The sequence below is a fragment of the Corvus moneduloides genome, chromosome 7, assembly GCF_009650955.1.
Source record: "Corvus moneduloides isolate bCorMon1 chromosome 7, bCorMon1.pri, whole genome shotgun sequence".
Classification (NCBI taxonomy): Eukaryota; Metazoa; Chordata; class Aves; order Passeriformes; family Corvidae; genus Corvus; species Corvus moneduloides.
Genome location: NC_045482.1, coordinates 5,638,454 through 5,656,410, shown reverse-complemented (window position 1 = coordinate 5,656,410; position 17,957 = coordinate 5,638,454). Strand labels below are relative to the sequence as shown.

The 17,957-nt window shown below is 42.0% G+C and overlaps 1 protein-coding gene across 9 annotated transcripts in view; it reads left to right on the top strand.

The window, feature by feature from the left end:
* The first annotated feature begins 3,623 nt into the window (after positions 1-3,623).
* The window catches only part of PCNT (pericentrin), a 74,230-nt gene continuing 59,896 nt past the window's right edge, over positions 3,624-17,957 (top strand). For 7 of the 9 annotated variants that reach the window (XM_032113869.1, XM_032113871.1, XM_032113868.1 and 4 more), the window contains exons 1-7: positions 3,627-3,782; positions 8,945-9,142; positions 10,695-10,745; positions 11,580-11,759; positions 12,513-12,656; positions 15,008-15,172; positions 15,470-17,938. In XM_032113869.1, coding sequence (XP_031969760.1) covers positions 3,729-3,782; positions 8,945-9,142; positions 10,695-10,745; positions 11,580-11,759; positions 12,513-12,656; positions 15,008-15,172; positions 15,470-17,938 — 3,261 coding nt within the window. In that variant the 5' untranslated portion in view covers positions 3,627-3,728. Of the gene's footprint in view, positions 3,783-8,944; positions 9,143-10,694; positions 10,746-11,579; positions 11,760-12,512; positions 12,657-15,007; positions 15,173-15,469; positions 17,939-17,957 lie in introns of all 9 variants that reach the window. The other 2 variants (XM_032113870.1, XM_032113867.1) reach the window with 2 other exon arrangements.

Sequence of the window (17,957 nt, the reverse complement as noted above, 5' to 3'; positions counted from 1 at the left end):
TCGGCTGTGATCCACACAGCCCGTCCCTAAAAATACACTGGCTGGCAGTCACTGGAGAAGTTAGGGAAACTGAGGTGCAGGGATCCCAAAAACAGCTGTGCTGTGTCAGAGCTGGGGTTCAGCTTCCTCTGGCAGGGCTCTGTGGTGAATGGCAGGAATGACAAGCCAGAACAGAAAACCCTCTCACCTGCCAGCAGCTCTCCTGAGAAACAACTCTGAGTCCATTTCTGTACTTTAAAACCCCAACAAGATTTTTCTCTAATGTCTTTGACCCCTTCATCTGAGCAGCTGCAACGACAAGGAGTTTCCTAGTTATCTTAACCTAAAGCATAAGCCTAGTTATGCCTGTAAACTGCGTAAGTATAGTGTGCTGGGAAAAAAAACCACCCCTTTTTGACTGCTGGTGAATATTGAGCTGATTGTTTTACCATCAACTGGTTTAGTACAGTGCTGCTAAAGTTAAATTTCTAGAGCCTTCATTGCAGTATGAATAGAGTGTTACAAGAAAGTTTGACAAAAAGAACCAGGTATAAGTGTTCCTTTAAAAATACAGCAGCAGTGTTAAGCAACTGAATTTACTAAACAGGAAAGGAAGAGAAATTTTTGCTTAATGTGACAGGTATCCCAGAGGACATTCAATACTAGGCAAAAAAACCCCCCTGCTTTCCAGCAAAGCTGCTAAAGGTTCTCTCTTTTCCCACACTTATGGATGCCTTGGTCACAGTAGGATCCCTACTCTTGGAACATCTTACAGCCTGCTACTTAATGACGTGCCAGGAACGTGCCAGCCACACGCAAGATCTTGCTGAAAGGGATCTATAACTACACTGAATCCCAAACAAGGGATCAGACTTGAGCATGAGGATTCAAAAGAGCCAAACCAGACAAATTTAATCCTACAAAGGAATAACAGGAGTGTTAAATGCACCTTACAGGACATAATTATTCCGCTCTATTTAGCGGTGCTGAAGTCAGAGTTTGAACACTGTGCCTATTTTTAGACATGGTGGTTTAAGAGGGAAAGAAAGTCCAGGGAAAAAAAATAAAAAGGATGCATTTACAAAATGTAGGTTCTAAGGAAGACTTTAAAGAACTGGCTTTGTTTAATTAGTAAGTAGATGGTGAGCAGAAGACAGGCCAGCAATTTTTAAGTAAATGAGAGGATACAATCAAGAACGGGGTCAGGTGGGGGGGTTCTGTCTGGAAAAATGCAGGCATTTGGCTTAATGAGGAAGAGGAAAACCTGATAAAAACAGGGGGGAAAAAATCTTAGTTAGCCACTAAGGGAAATGATGGAGCAGCTATCAAACAAAAAACTTTCACAGAAGTTGTTTACGAACAATTAAAAAACCAAATGTGTTGAACATTTTAGGACTATTGTAGGACTCCTCAGATACAAGAATGGAGTAGATAACCTGATGAGGTCCATACCAGTATTGCATTTCTTTGATGTCTTTTATTGATTTTGATATTTTATACCCTTAATTTTAATTTCTATGAGTACTAAAAGACAATTTTAAAAGATTTTATGATGATAACCAAGATGATTAGAGGGGTGGAGAAACTCTTCTATGAGGAAAGGCTAAGAGAATTGGGATTGATCAGTCTGGAAAAGAGAAACTATGATCTAATTGTGGCCTTCCGGTATCTGAAGGGAGCCTACAAGAAAGATGGAGAGAAACTATTTACAAGAGCCTGGAGTGGCAGGATAAGGGGGGATGGCTTCCCACTGACAGAGAGTAGGTTTAGACTGGATATTAGGAAAAAGTTCTTCTCTGTGAAGCCCTGGAACAGGTTGCCCAGAGACGTTGTGGCTGCCTGATCCTTGGAGGTGTTCACTAAGAAATTTTATAATTCAGACTTTGTCTTTTGGTATTGGCAATCTCAGAATCCTGGCTATGAAATCAGAGAGCGTGACAGTACTACCAGGAAAAACAAACACCTCAGGAGCTGACAAAGCAGGAGACGACCAGAATTAGCCTTAGGAGCCCATCCTGTGTCAGATCTGTATGGAAGTCACGCTATGAAAACCCAGTGTCCAGAAAGGAGAGAGAAGAGTCCTGAAACTTTATTTGAGTAAAGTGAGAGAGTCCACCAGGTCACACGCCCCCGGGGTTTTCTCTCTCTCTCAGGGTTTTGGAGGGCGCAGCCTCCTTTCATCCTGAACTCCGGGCCGCACGTTGCCCTTTTCCTTTCCCCATTGGCTGAGGTGCTGGGAAGGTACAGCCTCCCCGAACCGCCTACCACATATCCCCCCTTAAACCTACTGTTTTACCCCAAAGTTCAGGAACTCAGGCTTGTGCAGACCGTTGTCTATTTCAGGAGTCAGGCTGTCCGGGCTCTGCAACAAATCTGCTGCTTGAAGTTAGTAGAGACATTAAGATCCATTTCAAAGACTTTAACACCCGTAACTTCACCCATAGATTGTTTGTAAAGACATTAGCACACATCTTCCCTATCAGATCTAACATGAGCATGGTTTGCTCACTGAAACTTCCACTCTTCCTTAGAAGAGTAAAATTGTTCATTAAGAGGAAAGCCAAAAATACTGTACCCCAGAAACCTCTGCAATGGGTTAAAGCATAACCGTAACTCAGCCCTCGATGCAGAAAGGCTTTCTAACGTTTGCCAATCCAGCACACTGGTCCGAGTAACAGATTTCACTAAAGCCTGTATTTTTATAATTTAATGACTTCAAAATACAAAGAAGCCACCAGTTTTGTAGCTTTGATAAGCAGAGCCAAAGGGAGTTGAAGATTGGACATCTGGGATCTTAAATTTCTGGCCCTTCAAGGACGTTGGAGTAACCAGAAGACACCAGAGGAGATTAATGCTGGGAAAGTTGGAGACTCCCTGTCTGAGAAAAAGATGATAAAAGGACTAAAGAATGTGGACCAAATTAGCATGAAGAAGAACAAATCAATAAGCAATAGAGAGTAGCATACTGATTACTGAAGAGAATCATGCAACTTAGAACCAATGAACATTAATCTGTTTGTTTTCTCAAAGTTTATAAATAAGCGAAAAGGCGCGAGAGCAGCCGCGGACCCCCGGGACGCGCCCCGCCCCCGCGCCCTATTGGCTGCCTCAGCCCCTCCTCCACTGGCTGCCTCAGCCCCGCTTTCCCACTGGCTGCCTCAGCCCCGCTTTCCCACTGGCTGCCTCCAAGCCCCCGCTTTCCCACTGGCTGCCTCAGCCCCGCTTTCCCACTGGCTGCCTCCAAGCCCCCGCTTTCCCACTGGCTGCCTCCAAGCCCCCGCTTTCCCACTGGCTGCCTCCAAGCCCCCGCTTTCCCACTGGCTGCCTCCAAGCCCCCGCTTTCCCACTGGCTGCCTCCAAGCCCCCGCTTTCCCACTGGCTGCCTCCAAGTCCCCGCTTTCCCACTGGCTGCCTCCCGTGCTGGGCGGGGCCGGCGGCCCTTTTGAAATAGCGCGGGACGCTCCCATTGGTGGTTGCCGCGGAAGAGGTGGGGCCGGGGCTCGCGCCGGCTTGCCCGGGGTATCCCAGGGGCCATTTAGCGCGAGTGGGCGGAGACCGGCTGACGAAGGCTGTCACCATTGGCCAGAGGCGGCGCTGTGTCAGTCGCTCTGGCCAATGGACGCAGAGTTCCGCCCCGCGCGGTGTGGCTGGCGCGGCGGCGGGTGGGGAGCGGCCCGGGGCGGCCATGACCGAAGTTTCGCCGCTGCTGCCGTGACAGCGCGGGGGGCGCGGACCCCCCCGACCGCCGCATGGACGCGCAGGAGGAGGTGCGGAGGCGCAAGGTGGAGGCCGGCAGGGCCAAGGTGAGGGGGAAGGGGTCCCGGCTGGGCGGAGGCTGCGCTCGTCCCGGTCTCGGTGCGCTGAGGGGCCTGGCAGGCCGGGAGGCGGCTTCGCTTCAGCCCGCCCGGGTCTCTTCTGTCCGTGGCGGGTTCTAGGCTGCTCTCGGAGTTGGGCGCGGGGTGAGGGCAGTGACGGAGCTGAGAGGCCGCTGCCGGCCCGGGGCTGTCCTCGGCGCCCGGTGGGGTTCCCCTGGCACCGCGGCTCTGCGGGAGAAGTCGTGCCCAGCGGTGCTTCTGAGTGCAGGCTGCCTGCGAGGCGCCCATCCCACTACACAGGCATAGAAACATTACCTCGGGTGAACACAGAGCAGCTGACAGCAGAGCATATGCCTTCCCTGAGGCTCTGTTTTGGTTTTGGTTTGGTTTTTTTTCTTCCCAGCTCTCCCATTTTAGCCTAGGATTCAGTTGTTTGTGGGAATACTGCATTTCCAGTTGAGGATCCCAAAGAACAGGTATTGCTTTATTACTCTGTTGGCTCATTCGCTTTCCTGTGTGTCCGCAGGTGGGTTAGCAGGGAGCTGTGCTCGGTTTGTTGGTGTCTAGTCATGCCGGTAGCAAACACTTCAGAAACTTGGAGCATTCAGGTGTCTTCACTTGCGTGTAGTTTTAGGGACTTGTGTAGAGCTCACAGGATGACGCTCGTATATAAAGATAACATTCTCCCAGTCATTATTACCTGCAGCCATGTGTTTAACACTGGTTGTGGGCTAACCCCGTTAGATAAAAACTTCTGCTTTGTTTTGTTAATGATGTTCAAGGAGCTGATTGGAAATGCCTGGTTACTTTCCTTTTAATTCAGCATTTCTGCTGGGTTTTGAGCTGGTTTTATCATATTTCTCTTCTGACTGTCCCTGCTAAATAACGCTCGCCAGTCTGTGGCTACAGCATTCCCCTGTTCTCACCATTCCAGTAGGACTGGAATGGGGGCTATAGCTAGGCAGGGATAGCTGAGGCTGCACAGGGTATTGGGAAGTTCGGACCCATCAGATCTTTCCAGATCCTGCCCTTTCTGCAAGTTACTTGTCTGGATATCTGGCTAGTGGGGTCAGAGGTGGCTTGGAGCTGTCCTGTCTGCTGTGTTTCTGTTTCAGCTGCTTCCCGCCAGTGCTGTGCACAAGAAAATCAAAGAGCTTTTCTGGAAGGGAGCAGGGTTGTAGCTGTAGCTGTGCTGAAGCAACAGCCTGGTGATGGGCAGTACAGCTCCTCCAACCCTGGCCTGGCCCTCCCTGATGGATTCCACACTGCCTGCTCCTGCTCAGCAGTTTCTCATCTGCCTACCTTCCCAGCCTTGTTATGTGCTGTGAGAACACAATCCTCTGCTGGAGAACAATTGCATGATTAGCTCAAGAGAGAGAACTCTGAGAGCAGGAGTTCTTCAGGTTGAAAAAAGGTTACCTTAGTGTGGCATGACCTGTGTTAACATTTCTGTTAACATAAATTAGTTCTAGGTGCAGGACCTGTTTATGATTAGAAAAATGTGACAGACTTAGCTTAAATAAGTTATTAGTTCCCACTTGTTGGAAAACTGTTGTTTGCCATTAAAAAAAAAAGCAGGGACTTGTCTTATATTTCAAGTTATACCTGCAGAGCCACTGTTGCATTTACTGTTTTTTATACTGTGTGCTAAATCTCTCTCTTCCCATTAAAAAAAAACCCAACGTTATTAGCAGACCCATCAATGTTGTTACTGCATGGTATCATATAGTATGCTGAGAGGAGAGGAAGGGTTTTAGAGATGCAGAGATAGATGTAGTCCTTCCTCTGCTGGTTAAAATGTCACAGAGATCCATTCCTTGGCTGGCAGACTGTGGGCACTAGGCAGCTTCCAAAAGCCACCCAGATAACATTTCCCCTTTTTTATTCTTATTTCTAGTTTTCTTTGTGCTCCCCTCCTCATGGATACAGTGCAGTTTTGAAAGGGAGGAAGAACCATGAGCAAGAACAGGTTTTCCTTCCTGTGGTGCAGCCTAGAGCAGCTTAAGGTGATGCCGTCTCTGGTCTGACACAGAAGTGTTCAGTGTCCATCAGATCTTCCTGAACTGTCTCTACACATCACTGCACAGGTGCTCCTGACAGCAGAGGACGGCAGCGAGGCTGGTTTGTATGTGAGCGGCCTCTGTTGTAGCAACCTTTGCAGTGATGTAACTGCAGTTTGATACTGCTTCAGTCTGGAGGTGTGAACTCTTGAGGGCTTTTTGCCTCACCTTCCAAAAAATGACTTACTTTATCTTTAGCATCCTTAGATTTTAGTCTGCTAAGCAATGACTTGGCAAAGAAATGTGATTTAAACGTTTTCCTTTTCAAACCAGCACTTGCATTATTCTTTTTCGTATAGGAATAAAAATTCCATTGTTGAGATGCATTTGAGTTATCACCTAATAATAATGATAATGCCAGCTGTTGTATTAATTGGAGATTGTAATTGGCAGCTAAGTACTGACTGTATCAGGTACCTCGGATTCCTGTTTCTAGTAAATGCAATACTGATAGCCAGGGTAGTAACTGAGAAACAGAACAAGCCTAACTATTCAGTGCTGGTTTTTTGTCCTTGGTTTTTTTTCTACCTTGCGTTAATTAGTCTGCATGTTGGCCACCCGTGCCTCTAGTTGCAGGGCTCTCTGTGCCATACCTCAGGTGTAAGAAGTTTTGCTCCACCTCCATTTTACAGTTAGGAGCTGAAAAATTAGTTCGGGTTTTCCAGGAAGTTTTCCTGCCTCATCATTTTGAGGAAGATCTAGAAAATATTTCTGGGTTTTGTCTAAGTGCAGTTGTTGCTTGTGTTTGCTGTATCCAAGAGCTGGACTAAGGTTTATTTGAACAACCTGTTTGTGTTTGGTGCTGATGTGGTTTTCTGCTCTGTTCCATTTTCTCTGGGTGTTGGTTTTGGTACTAATTTCTGAAGCACAAAAAGTAATACATCAACTTTCAACTGACTGGTCCTGCTGAAATGAGGTTGCAGTGCATTGGTGCCTGTAGAAAGGTGTTCTTGTGTTACAACAGCTGCTTGGGATGCTGTAGAGGACAGTGCTCTCAGGGTTCCTGTGGCAATTCTACATCTTGGCGAAAAGAAAAGCTTTTACCTTTTCATGTGCTTCTAGAAAGCAAAAGGATAGTTAAGTCAATCAAAAGGGGCATGATAGGACCTCACTGTGATGGGGCAGAGGCAGTTGTGTCTTGCTTTCTTCACATTCACACTCACTACTTCATGTTGGATGGCTGTCTGTAAATTTGAGATTCTGACAATGGCACTAAAATTTGTGTAGCTGATGAAAGGCTTTGGAAACCCGATATGACTCTAAATAAAACTTTTCCCATAAATCCGGAGCATGTTTGAATCCAGCCACTCCACCAAGTCCAGTTGTTTCATGAAATTGTGGTGTAGTTAGATACTTTTGCATGGTATGTACTATGATTTTATATGTTTAGTGCATGTGAATGGGACAAAATAAGTTTTGTTTTCTTTGACCTGTGCATTTAACAATTCATACTGTTTAGGTGTTCAGTCATGCCAAGTTTTAGTATTTTAATGTGAAATACTTGGTCTCACTTCATGAATCAGTAACTGCTCTCTGTAGTGCCCACTCTCTCTGCCTTTCATCTTTTCTGCTTGTTTTACTCCTGTTTTCCCTTTTTTCCTGCTTCAGCAGTTTCCTCTACTCTCTGTTTTTCTTCAGGTTTCCTCCTGCCTGGTGTCCCCATGTTATCAGGTTAATTAGTGCCATAGCTATTTTTGACATACATTGCCATCAGTAAGTGCTGGGGTTGACCCCTGATTTCAGAGGACAGTATTTGTGTCTCACTGCTGCTTTATGGTCTGTTCATTTTGGTTATTATGAAAGGCACAAGGCTGGAAATCTTCATTTAATCTGCATTTCAGTATTACTAACTGTAGCAATTATGTAAGATAATCTTAAAAATAAGTTATTTGTACATAAGGATTTTATCAGCTGGTAGGGAATCGATGTCTTTCTGCAAATATACCTTTTAAATGGTCTGCTGGGTGTAGCAGATGTGTAACTGTGCACCTGTTGAGTAGCTAAGCTGTCAGGTAGAAGTTCCTATAAGGAGTGGGGACTGAACTAGGTCCTTTTCACAAACTGAGAAGAATGGGACAAGATTTTTCTGCCAGATGGCTGTTTCACAGGAAAATCAAGCTGTCAAGGAGTGGATTTTCATATGTATTGCAGGTAGTACTTGGGAGTGATGTTTACATCCAGGCATCAGTTAACTAACTGTTTTATCTCATCACAAGGATTTAACACCGCACTTCATAGTATGTGGTTTTAACCTTGAAGAAGGCTTTTCCCTTATGAGAAGGGTGTCTGGATTTATGCTGTGGGAGAGATGTTATTTGGAAATGCTGCCTAAACACAATACTAGAGTTGAAAATAACAATAATCCTTTTTAAGCTGTTTAAGGTGCTAGGGAGAGTTGGGTAATAAATTGTCAGTGACATTCTTTACAAGTCCCTGGGGCTTTGTAGAGCTGTGATAGCCTGATAAAGTAGAGCATCTGATTCTTCAACAGAAGAAATTAAAATGACCTGGCTTAATTGATTTTCTATTTATGTACTGGAGGCTGCTTTCTGGCGAGGAAGTTTTGCTGTGTTCTCTTAGGGGGGGTGGCAGGGAAGGAGCATTAAAATTAACGGAAGTGAATCCTCACCTCAAAGCTTACGCTGGCTAAGACCTGTTTAGATGTATTTGTAGGGGTGTGCTGGTTTTGGCGCCATGACAAGGGGGTTCTTGTTTTTGCTGGTCTTGCAGAAATATTGCTCAATTATTATTTTTTCCTAATGCTTCTAGTATATTGACAACTGGTTCCTTTACTAATTTGTCTTGCTGTAGTTTTGGATTATCATTGACACACAAAATTTCACTGAGTAAAACTTTGATTCTAGTATGGAAATGAGCCTTTAGTGCTGGTGTGAGGTTTGTTGCTTAATGGCACAATTCTCCGGTATGTTGTGAATGTGTGGAAAGTAGGCAGATAAAGCAGTTTTTCTGCAGATGTATGTATTTTATCAAGACAGGAACTCTATCAGTCATGACTGTGTTAATCTTGTGGTCCTGCTACTTTTTCCTTGCTTACCTCTCCCTGTACCTCCTGCAATCTTTCCTGCACAGTTTGCTTACTTCAGACAGCGAAAAGCAAAGGGCAACATCTCGCAGTCGCAGAAAAAGGCGGCGAAGAGGAAGGGCTCGGCTGTCCACGCACATGACCTTCCGAAGGAAGAGCACCCAGTAGCAGCCAGAGATGCTGGGAAGGGCGTAGAGTGTCAGGCTGAAGACACCAACCTACCGGAGGCAACAAGTGAGACACAGGTAAATCTTACTATTCCTTGCCTTCGTTCCACTCTGTCTGCAGGTAGCAAGTGTTCCTCGTGGTCGTTTTACTCAGTTGACTGTTAGCTCACTGGCACTGGCCACTAGCTGCCCTTGGGAGGTAAGTCAGCTGGTGTATTTTCACTTGTAATAGTTCACTCTTTTGCAGTGATCTCATTTACTGAGTAAGACATCTCCATGGTATGGCCTAGGCAGCTGTTATTCCCAGTGAGCCATTAGCCTGCTAAATTAAAGTCTCTAACTTTTCACTGCCATGGACTTCTCTTTGGACAGGCTTACAGTTATGTGGCTGTGACTTCATGAAATGGCAAATCTGGATTGGGAGATCAACAGATGAAATACTGCCAGGACCTTATAATGCACAGCGTTAATTTGTTTTTGTATCACTTGGCTGGCTCAAATATGCTTAATGTTTTATGAAAAATGATAATTTATTCTAGCAAGCTCTTAGTAGCCATTGTAAAGCCAGCATAGATGTTATTTCCACAGATTTGTTTAAGACTCTGCTTGTGTCTGATGTATTTCGGTATTTTTGTACTGATGACTCTCTGAAGGTAGTCATGTTCTCTGTGGAAAGAATTTTGGGGAGCTGGTGCCTTCTGCACCAAAAGCATCTTTCCAGATGTTGATGTGTTTTCACAACATACCACAACAGCATCAACCTAGTGTGTTTGCAAACCTGCAGTGATGGGGGATAAAATTTGCATGTGTTATCCTGCTTTCTGTTGTGAGGGTATCCCTGATACTTTCAGGATATCTTCAACATAATGTTTTCATTGCAAAGGCTTCTATGAAGCTACACACGAGTGTCTGCTCTGAGGAAAAACATAGTGTTTTGTCACTCAGCCACAGCAGTGTCCTTTCTACATTCATGTGAACTTAAATTAACAAAACAAACAAAAATCATGTACTGCTGCTAAGCAGCTTTTGTCAAAATAGCTGGTTTGTAAAGCAACTGGAATTCTAGGTTATCTGGAGAGGGTACCTCCAGGGAGACAGTAATCATTGGGAACTACTTCAAGAACATTCAAAACACAGGGAGAGCTGTGGGCTGCCTTTTCCAAATAATGCTATCATCATCCTGGTCTTGTGAATTTAGTGAGAGGGAAACATCTTTCAAGGTATCAAGCTATGTTAAATCTGTGTGGCAGAAGAATGTGTTGCTTTTGTGGTTGCCTGAATGGTTTTAGCATGTTTGTTAAATAATCTCCTGTCAGTTTACTAATTTTTACTAGTAGATTAAAGATTGCTCAAATTTTTGCCAGCTACAACAGCAGAGGATCCAACATTGAATCAGTGTTGTGGCTTAGCCCTAAATTTAAGTAGACATTATAATAATTTTGTTCGTTTGTTTTTTGCAGTTTAGTTCATTTCACCATGAAAGACCAGCTGCATTTAGTATAAAGTCAGTCTCTCACAACACAGACCTTTCTGGCTCATGCTTAAGGTGTTTCCAAAATAATTCTGTTTTTCCTTATTTTTATTTAAAATAGCTATGATGTAGTGTTTACTTTATTTGTTTATTTACCAGGGCAGCACTGATTTGTCTAGCTGGGAGCCACTGGATAATCACGCAACTGAAGTAAGTGTGAAAGGATGTATCTTTAGTAAAAGTTGCTGGATAGAGCTGAAAGACAACTGTGATAATTGGTTGCTAAAATTATTAATTGGACATTGTTATCAAATGTGATAAATCTGATGCGATTTCACTATTTTATGATATAAAACAGGCATTTCTCTGTATGTACATTTACTGGCTGTGAAAATTGGTTGCTAAGAAAATTGGGTTTTTTAAAATCATAGACTTTGCCAAGAGAAATTCGGATGTGTTTAATGTTTCCAATTGATACATAGGTTCATTCTTAATTGTTTCATACAATATAACCAAAAAGTATTTAAAATAAAATACAAAAGACTGTATCCTCTGTGATGATTGTAACAATGTTGCTCCTAAGAGACCACAGAAAGTTAATTTTAATTCAAGACCTTTATATTGTTGTTTCTCCTGTGGGTGGACTGTTCTCCAGTCAGCATAGATGGATGTAAAAGCTTTGTTTAAATTGGTAGTATTCTGCCTCCTTCCTCACAACTGGAGGTATTTAAATCCCAATGCACGCCAAAATGGCATATTGCCACCATTTGGTGCTATAGAATCACAACACTCTTACTTTACTTTTGTGCCTTAAAGTATCATGAAAAAGTATTATCTATGATCATTTTTAATTTGAAATTTTTAAGCATTAAGGACTTTATATATATATAATGTTTCTATTAGATACGAAGTCCCTGTGTTGAATTACTTTTAAAGTAGAATTTGCTCAGGACTTAACCTTGAAGCTGAATTTGTTTTCAGACTAATCACAAACCAGAAATGGTGTTTTTAGTGAATAAATGATTTTTTTTTTCTTTTATAAAGAAAGATAGGATAAATTCTGCTGCAGAATACAGCGAGGCTGATGCTCAGATGTGTCAGGCAAGGATAGCTGAGCTGGAGAGCAGACTGCTGGAGAAACAGGAAGCAGTGGAAAGACTCACTGTGCAGATGGATGAGCTGCAGGACCAGCTCACCCAGTACAATGATTCTATGCAGCTTCAGGTATGTTTCATAGAATTGGATAATGGGATAGTACTACCTTATTTTAATCCTAAAAATATTTAGGCCGCAAGACTCAAAAACCTATTGTTGTTTAGTGAGAAGTACTTCACCTTGCTAACATGTACTGCAAAAAGCAGCATCCTCTTCCAGAATATTAAAAAATAATATTTTGAATTCCCTTTCTCTAGCAGTTCTTTGTAAAGGTGAGTTGTTACCAGGTGCTTCCTAAGACTAGTTACTTTCCCCTTTATATGTTCTTTTTATCATTCTAGGATTGGGGAAACAAAGACATTTCTTGTTGGTGAGAAATAAATTGAAAAGATAAATGTGATTAACATAAAATAGGATTAATGTATCCCATCTCATTAACTTCCTCTCACGTGACTGAAGGGAATTGCTGGCAGGTAGGAAGCAATTTAGGGGGTACTAAATATTCATTATATCCTTTTTGAAAACTTGATTGCTTTTTACATCAGTAAGAGCTACAAATTTGGAAGTAAAAATACCAGTTTCATTGCTGGTATCCCATAATTTGCTTTTAAAATCACTTTTGATTAGGTTTGTCGTCTCTGAGATCAGTTTAAGGCTCCTCTTCCATTGTCTTTGGACACAAAGATTTCTTTGGTTTAAGTTGGTTTAAACTGAAATGTATCTACAGACTCTGTAACAACTTCGCTTTAAGAAAACCTACTTGTTTCCAAATATGTTAAGAATATTTTAATGTTAGAAGTGCACTTCTTGTGACCCTTGTAGGAAACTACGGTTCAAGAGCAGAATGAAATCATCAGGAAGTTAACAACCTGCCTTCAACAGGCCAAGAAAGACCGAGATGAGCTACAGGAAGAAGCTTCACATGTGGCTGGTCAGATCCATGATTTACAGCTCCAGTTACATCAGGTGTGCCTCTCCTCCAATTTGCATGTCCTTACAGAGACCACAAGAACAACTTCAGACTATGAATGTATAAATATTGAGCTGATGATGTAGCTCTTCATAGTTCAGTTTGTAATACAGCAGTGAAAATTATTTCAGGGCGAGGCAGGGGTTTTTTTCCTGGTTGCTACGGAGAAGTCCTGGAAATATAGCCTCATATTTTCCACTTGCTTGTATAATGTTTTGGGAGGTCATTGCACTTCTTTGTTCATCACTTAAACCCTTGTTAGGGAATTTTACACTATGTTGTTAGTGGTGTTATGGATTGAGTGGAAGCATTAGACAAGCCCTGCCTTAGGTTCAGCTTTTTGGCAGCCCTTAAATTCAGGTGATGCACACCTAAACCACGCTGGCTCACAAGTTCTTAAGAATGGCAGATCAGGTCTATTATAAAATTAGTTATTTATTGAATAGACAGAAGATTGACAGACAAATGGTCTTAGAGTTATTTACTACGCAGCTTAAAACAAAGAACTACTAGTAGATTACATAAAACACTGCACGACATAAAAGTTCCTATATTATAGCTAGCAAATAAATAGGATAGATTAGGAGTTAATGTAACTTACCACTGAGCTGATGATGGGGTGCACAGGTTCTTTCACTCAACCCCTGAGAGAGTAACCAAAAAGTGGCATCCCATCTTTGGGGAAGAGCCCCACACATTTCCAGGGAGCGTGCAGAAGACTTTTGCTTTGTGAAAGTTTGGTGTAGTTTTTATAGTTTGTAGTTTAGTGTCTGTGAGTCAGAAATTCAAGCTTATCTTCCTTCAATCTCGCTCCCAAGGCAAGATGTTATTGTCAGCTGGGAATGCCACCTCCCCAGTGCCAGAAATATCTCACCCCCAGACGATGTCCGACTTGAGATATTTCACCAATTAGCAAATTTATGTGAGGGGGGAAGATGCCCTGAGCTATTGCACCAGCTGATAGGCAGAGAAGATAAGCCCTTCTGTGGTAGGGGAATGTCCTGCCACAAGTGGTCTGTGGCCTGTACACAACTGTTGCTACATAATTTTGGTTTGCATGTCATCATTTGTCCTTTGCCAGATAAATCTCTGAGTTTCCGCTTGGGCAACTGGAACATCTCAGCTGTTAGACAGAAACTTGCTGTGCTGAGGTAATGTGACTTGGCTCCAAGAAAGAAATGTAAAATAACCTGAACATGGTTGAAGCAGCCCCTGTGACACACAGGAACCTGCTTCAGTGCAACAGGGTGATCATGGAGCTAATCCCTGGATAATGAGATGTACTGCAGCCTTTCTCTGCTTTAAAATGCATTTTAAAAAGTGCTTTATTCTTTTTTGGTCATGCTCAGTGTTCTAGTGGCAGTTGTCTCTGAACCTATGCATTTGCTGTCCTTGGAGCCTTGTATATTACAAAGAGAAATATTTCTGTGTAGTTACTGTTTCAGGTTTGCAGGATAGAATTTCCCTATGTGGGATTACATATCTTAAAGGTCTGGATAGGAAGGAGTTTAAAAAAATTTTTTAAATAAAAACTGAGACTTTTTAGTCCAGGAATTATCTTAAAGGAGTTGCTTATGCCCTGAAAATAAACTGTCTGCGAAATGAAATTTTGTAAAATAACAAAAAATACTGCTTTCTATCTGCAATTCTGGTTGCAACAGCAAAATGTGGTAAAAGTGAAGGCTACTCAACAGGTGTTTGGGATTTGCACCATAAGCCATTGAAAGACAAAGCCTCCAAATAGCATTTCAGGCATATTCTAAATAAGTCTGGTTAGAGGATGCACATTGTGGAAGTACATCAACTTTGAAAACAGATGAAAGCACTAATACTGTCTTACGTATTCTTCCTTGATTTTTGCAACATCTCGAGAAAAATATGTTAAAAATAAATAAAATATATTTTATATTACTCTGATGGGGGGAAATGTTTTCCTTTTATTTGAAGGGATGTGGAGAGGAAGAAAACCAACCTTTAGTAATGATCTATAAATCCTTTGCAGGGAAGATTGGTTTCTGTTCTCTTAATGGCATGTCCAGACCATTGGAAGTTCTGCTTCATATTGGAGGAATTCAGTATGATTCATTATGTTAGATTTATAGGTTCATAATGTTAGATAATTCTCCATAGAGATGAATTATCTAACATTTGCATCTTTGCAGTAAGTAGTAGTATCTAAAACGTGACAAGTGTTGTCTGCCTTTTTAGGATGATTTTTATTCCTTGAGAATGAAAAATGTAGGGTAAATCTGTAAATGCAGTGTATTTTATGCTTACAGTGAGTCTTGTGTATGAGTTGTTTGGATATTAACTTTCTCCTGACTGTGAGTACATTTTATGTGTCCAGGTTACTGAGATACTGAGGAGTAAGAGTCTCAAGAAAAATGAAGGATTAGAAGTCCAGCAGCAAGTGTGCTTGTTTCAGGATCGTCTCAGAGAGCAAAATGCACACTTGGAGGTGCTGCGTGAGAAAGCACATGACCTGGAAGTACAGCTGGAGTCTTCTCAAAAGGTAAAAACGTACCTTTTGTTCTAATATAAATTTATTTCAAATTTGGTGATAATTTGAATCTGTGTAGTGACATAACCATGAAAAAAGTATTTTTATATAGAAATTCATAGAGATTGTGATGACTAACATTCATTAAAGAAACAGCTTAAGGTCTGGTTTCCTTTAAGAACATAACTAGTACTGCTATAAATAGAAACCTTAAACTCAAACATTGTTATTTATGAATGTAAATTAGAAGCATGAGGCTTAAGGAAATGAAATCATGGCATATTTTATATGTAATGTTTTATTTTTAAGAATACCAAAGATAAAGAAATTCTGCTTGCTCAAATGGAAGAGGATATGAAAGGTACAATTCAAGAGCTACACAAAAGCATAGATGGAAAAGAACAATTTATTAAAAGTCTTCAAGATCTACTGACATCTGAAAGATCTGGCTTGTCTATACTTCAGCACACACTTTCTCTGAGGGACTCGGAAATAACAGAATTTAAAAAAGAAATAGCTTTATCCAAAGTGAAAGAACAGCAACGTATTGAAGAACTGAAAATCAGTCATGAGAAGGACATTTGCAAACAGTTGGATAACTTGAGGAATGAGCTGGAGAGGTGCCACAGAAGAGAAATTGCTGAAGCCAAGCAGGTCTATGAAGAAGAAATTATTTTAAAATATAAAAATGAACTTGAACAGTTAAAAAAAGAACTCTGTGCCTTGAATTCTGAAGAACACATTCAGAACTTGAATGGCATAATAATTGACTTAAATATAAGTCTTCAAGAATCTGAAATTAGTAAAGAAAATTTGAGGAAGAAACTTGAAAACCAACAGGAAGACTTTCAGAGGGAAAAATCTGAACTAGAAGCTAAATACAAGGATTTAATTGATGGCCTTAAGTATCAACTTTCTGATGCAGAAGAGCAAGCTAAGAAAGCTGAGCGATATAAACAAGAAAAACAGTCCTTGAATGAAGAGATTCAGAAACTGAATTTGTACATCCAGGAATTGAATGAAAAGCGACTTTATGAGGCTGAAAAAAGTATAGATGTAAGGCAAAAGTGTGATGGAGAGATTGTCTCCAATAAAAAGCTATTGAAATTGAGGGGAAACCAGACTTTATCAGGGATGTCTCAGTTGCGGGGAGCGGGTCTTGAGGAGATGTGGGACAAAGAACACCAGTTGGAAGGTAGAGATGAGCCAGTGCATGGAGAACTGGAATTCCAGCATGACTCCTCAAGGGATCAATTAGAACAAACTAGGAGTTCAGAGATCATGAAGGATAGTGGAAGTAGTGAAGGGGAGAACCTGACCAAAGAACCCTTGTCAGAACTAGGGCTCTTCAGTGGTGATGAAGGTATATTGGCTAAATACCTCATTTCCACAGAAACTCCAGAAGAGTCCTGTGTGTCCAGCTCTTCAGAAGGCTGTGCCATTGAAGAGGGCAGATGCAATAGGTATGGGTTAGACAACAGTGTGCTCCTAGAACCCAGCAGAGATTTTTTATCTCCTCCATTATACTCTAGCCTTGATGAGGGGACATGTCTTAGTGGCTTGGCTCAAGACATTTTTGAAGAGGCAGAGGTGAGAGCAGAGGCCTTTGTTTTGTTTGTGTCAGATGGTTCCCTGCAGCAAAACAAAATTGGAGACCATGGTGACTTAAAGGATGATGAGATGACATGTTTAGCAGAGAGACATCTGAAGCCAACTGAACAGCTTCATCAGGAGTCAGCCTTAGAAATGCCTCATCAGGACACACAAGAAGCTGTTCGAAATTGGGAAAAAGCCATGTCTGAGCTCTCTCATATGCATGAGAAACTGGAGGAAGAACGTGAAGCACGGATCTGTTGCAAAAAAGAACTTCTTCAGAAAATAGAGGAGAAAGAACTTGAAAATAAACTCACGCTTCTAGTAAAGCAGCAGGGCGAGGATGGAGGCCAGCTATCTCTAACACAAGTGTCAAACCCCTCTACCTGGCTAGAAATGGTGAAAGACCTCCAGGAGGAAAGAGACACATTGATGATGCAGCTGCGAAGTCAGGAGCAGTTAGTGAGAGATGTTCAGGAGCAGAAAACTGCTTCTGATTCTGTGACAAGTGAAGTGCAGTCTCTTTTTGGCCGTCAGTTGGCTGCTTTGCAAAGCCAAAGGGATTGGATGCAAAGCCAGCTTAATGCTCAGAATGTTAAAAACCAGAGAACAGCAGAGCTGCTCAGTCAGAAAATGGTATCTGAAGAGACATTGCTAAAAGAACAGGAGTTGCTCAAAGCTGAAATCAATAATAAAGAACAAAATTTAGCCCTTTTGTTGAAGGAAAAAACAGCCTTAAGAGAGAGACTATCCAATGTGGAGGAGGATCTAGTGAAAGCAGAAAAAGCACTAGCAGAGAATGCTAGCATCATTGAGGACCTTGCAAAAAACATCCATGAGCTTAATGCTGAAATGAAAAACATCAAAGATATACAGGAGTGTGAAAGACTGAGCTGTGAGAACAGGATAAACCTCAGCAACCAAGAAATTGATAAACTTACTGCTGAAATAAAGGAAAAGACTACTGAATACAATGAGGTAAAAAGCCAGTTGACTGAAGAAATCGCCCAGTTGAAAAAGGCTAATTTGGAGCTTGAGGCTTGTTTGCAGGAGTCCTATCAGGCTGCCCAAGCTGCCCAGGAGGCTCAGTCCAAGATGGAGAAGCATTACAGAGAGGAAATGGATAAGATGGAGACTCAGCGCCTTGCTGAGTTAACTGAAGTGAGTTTGACACACAAGAGAGAGGTAGGAAACCCTGATAACT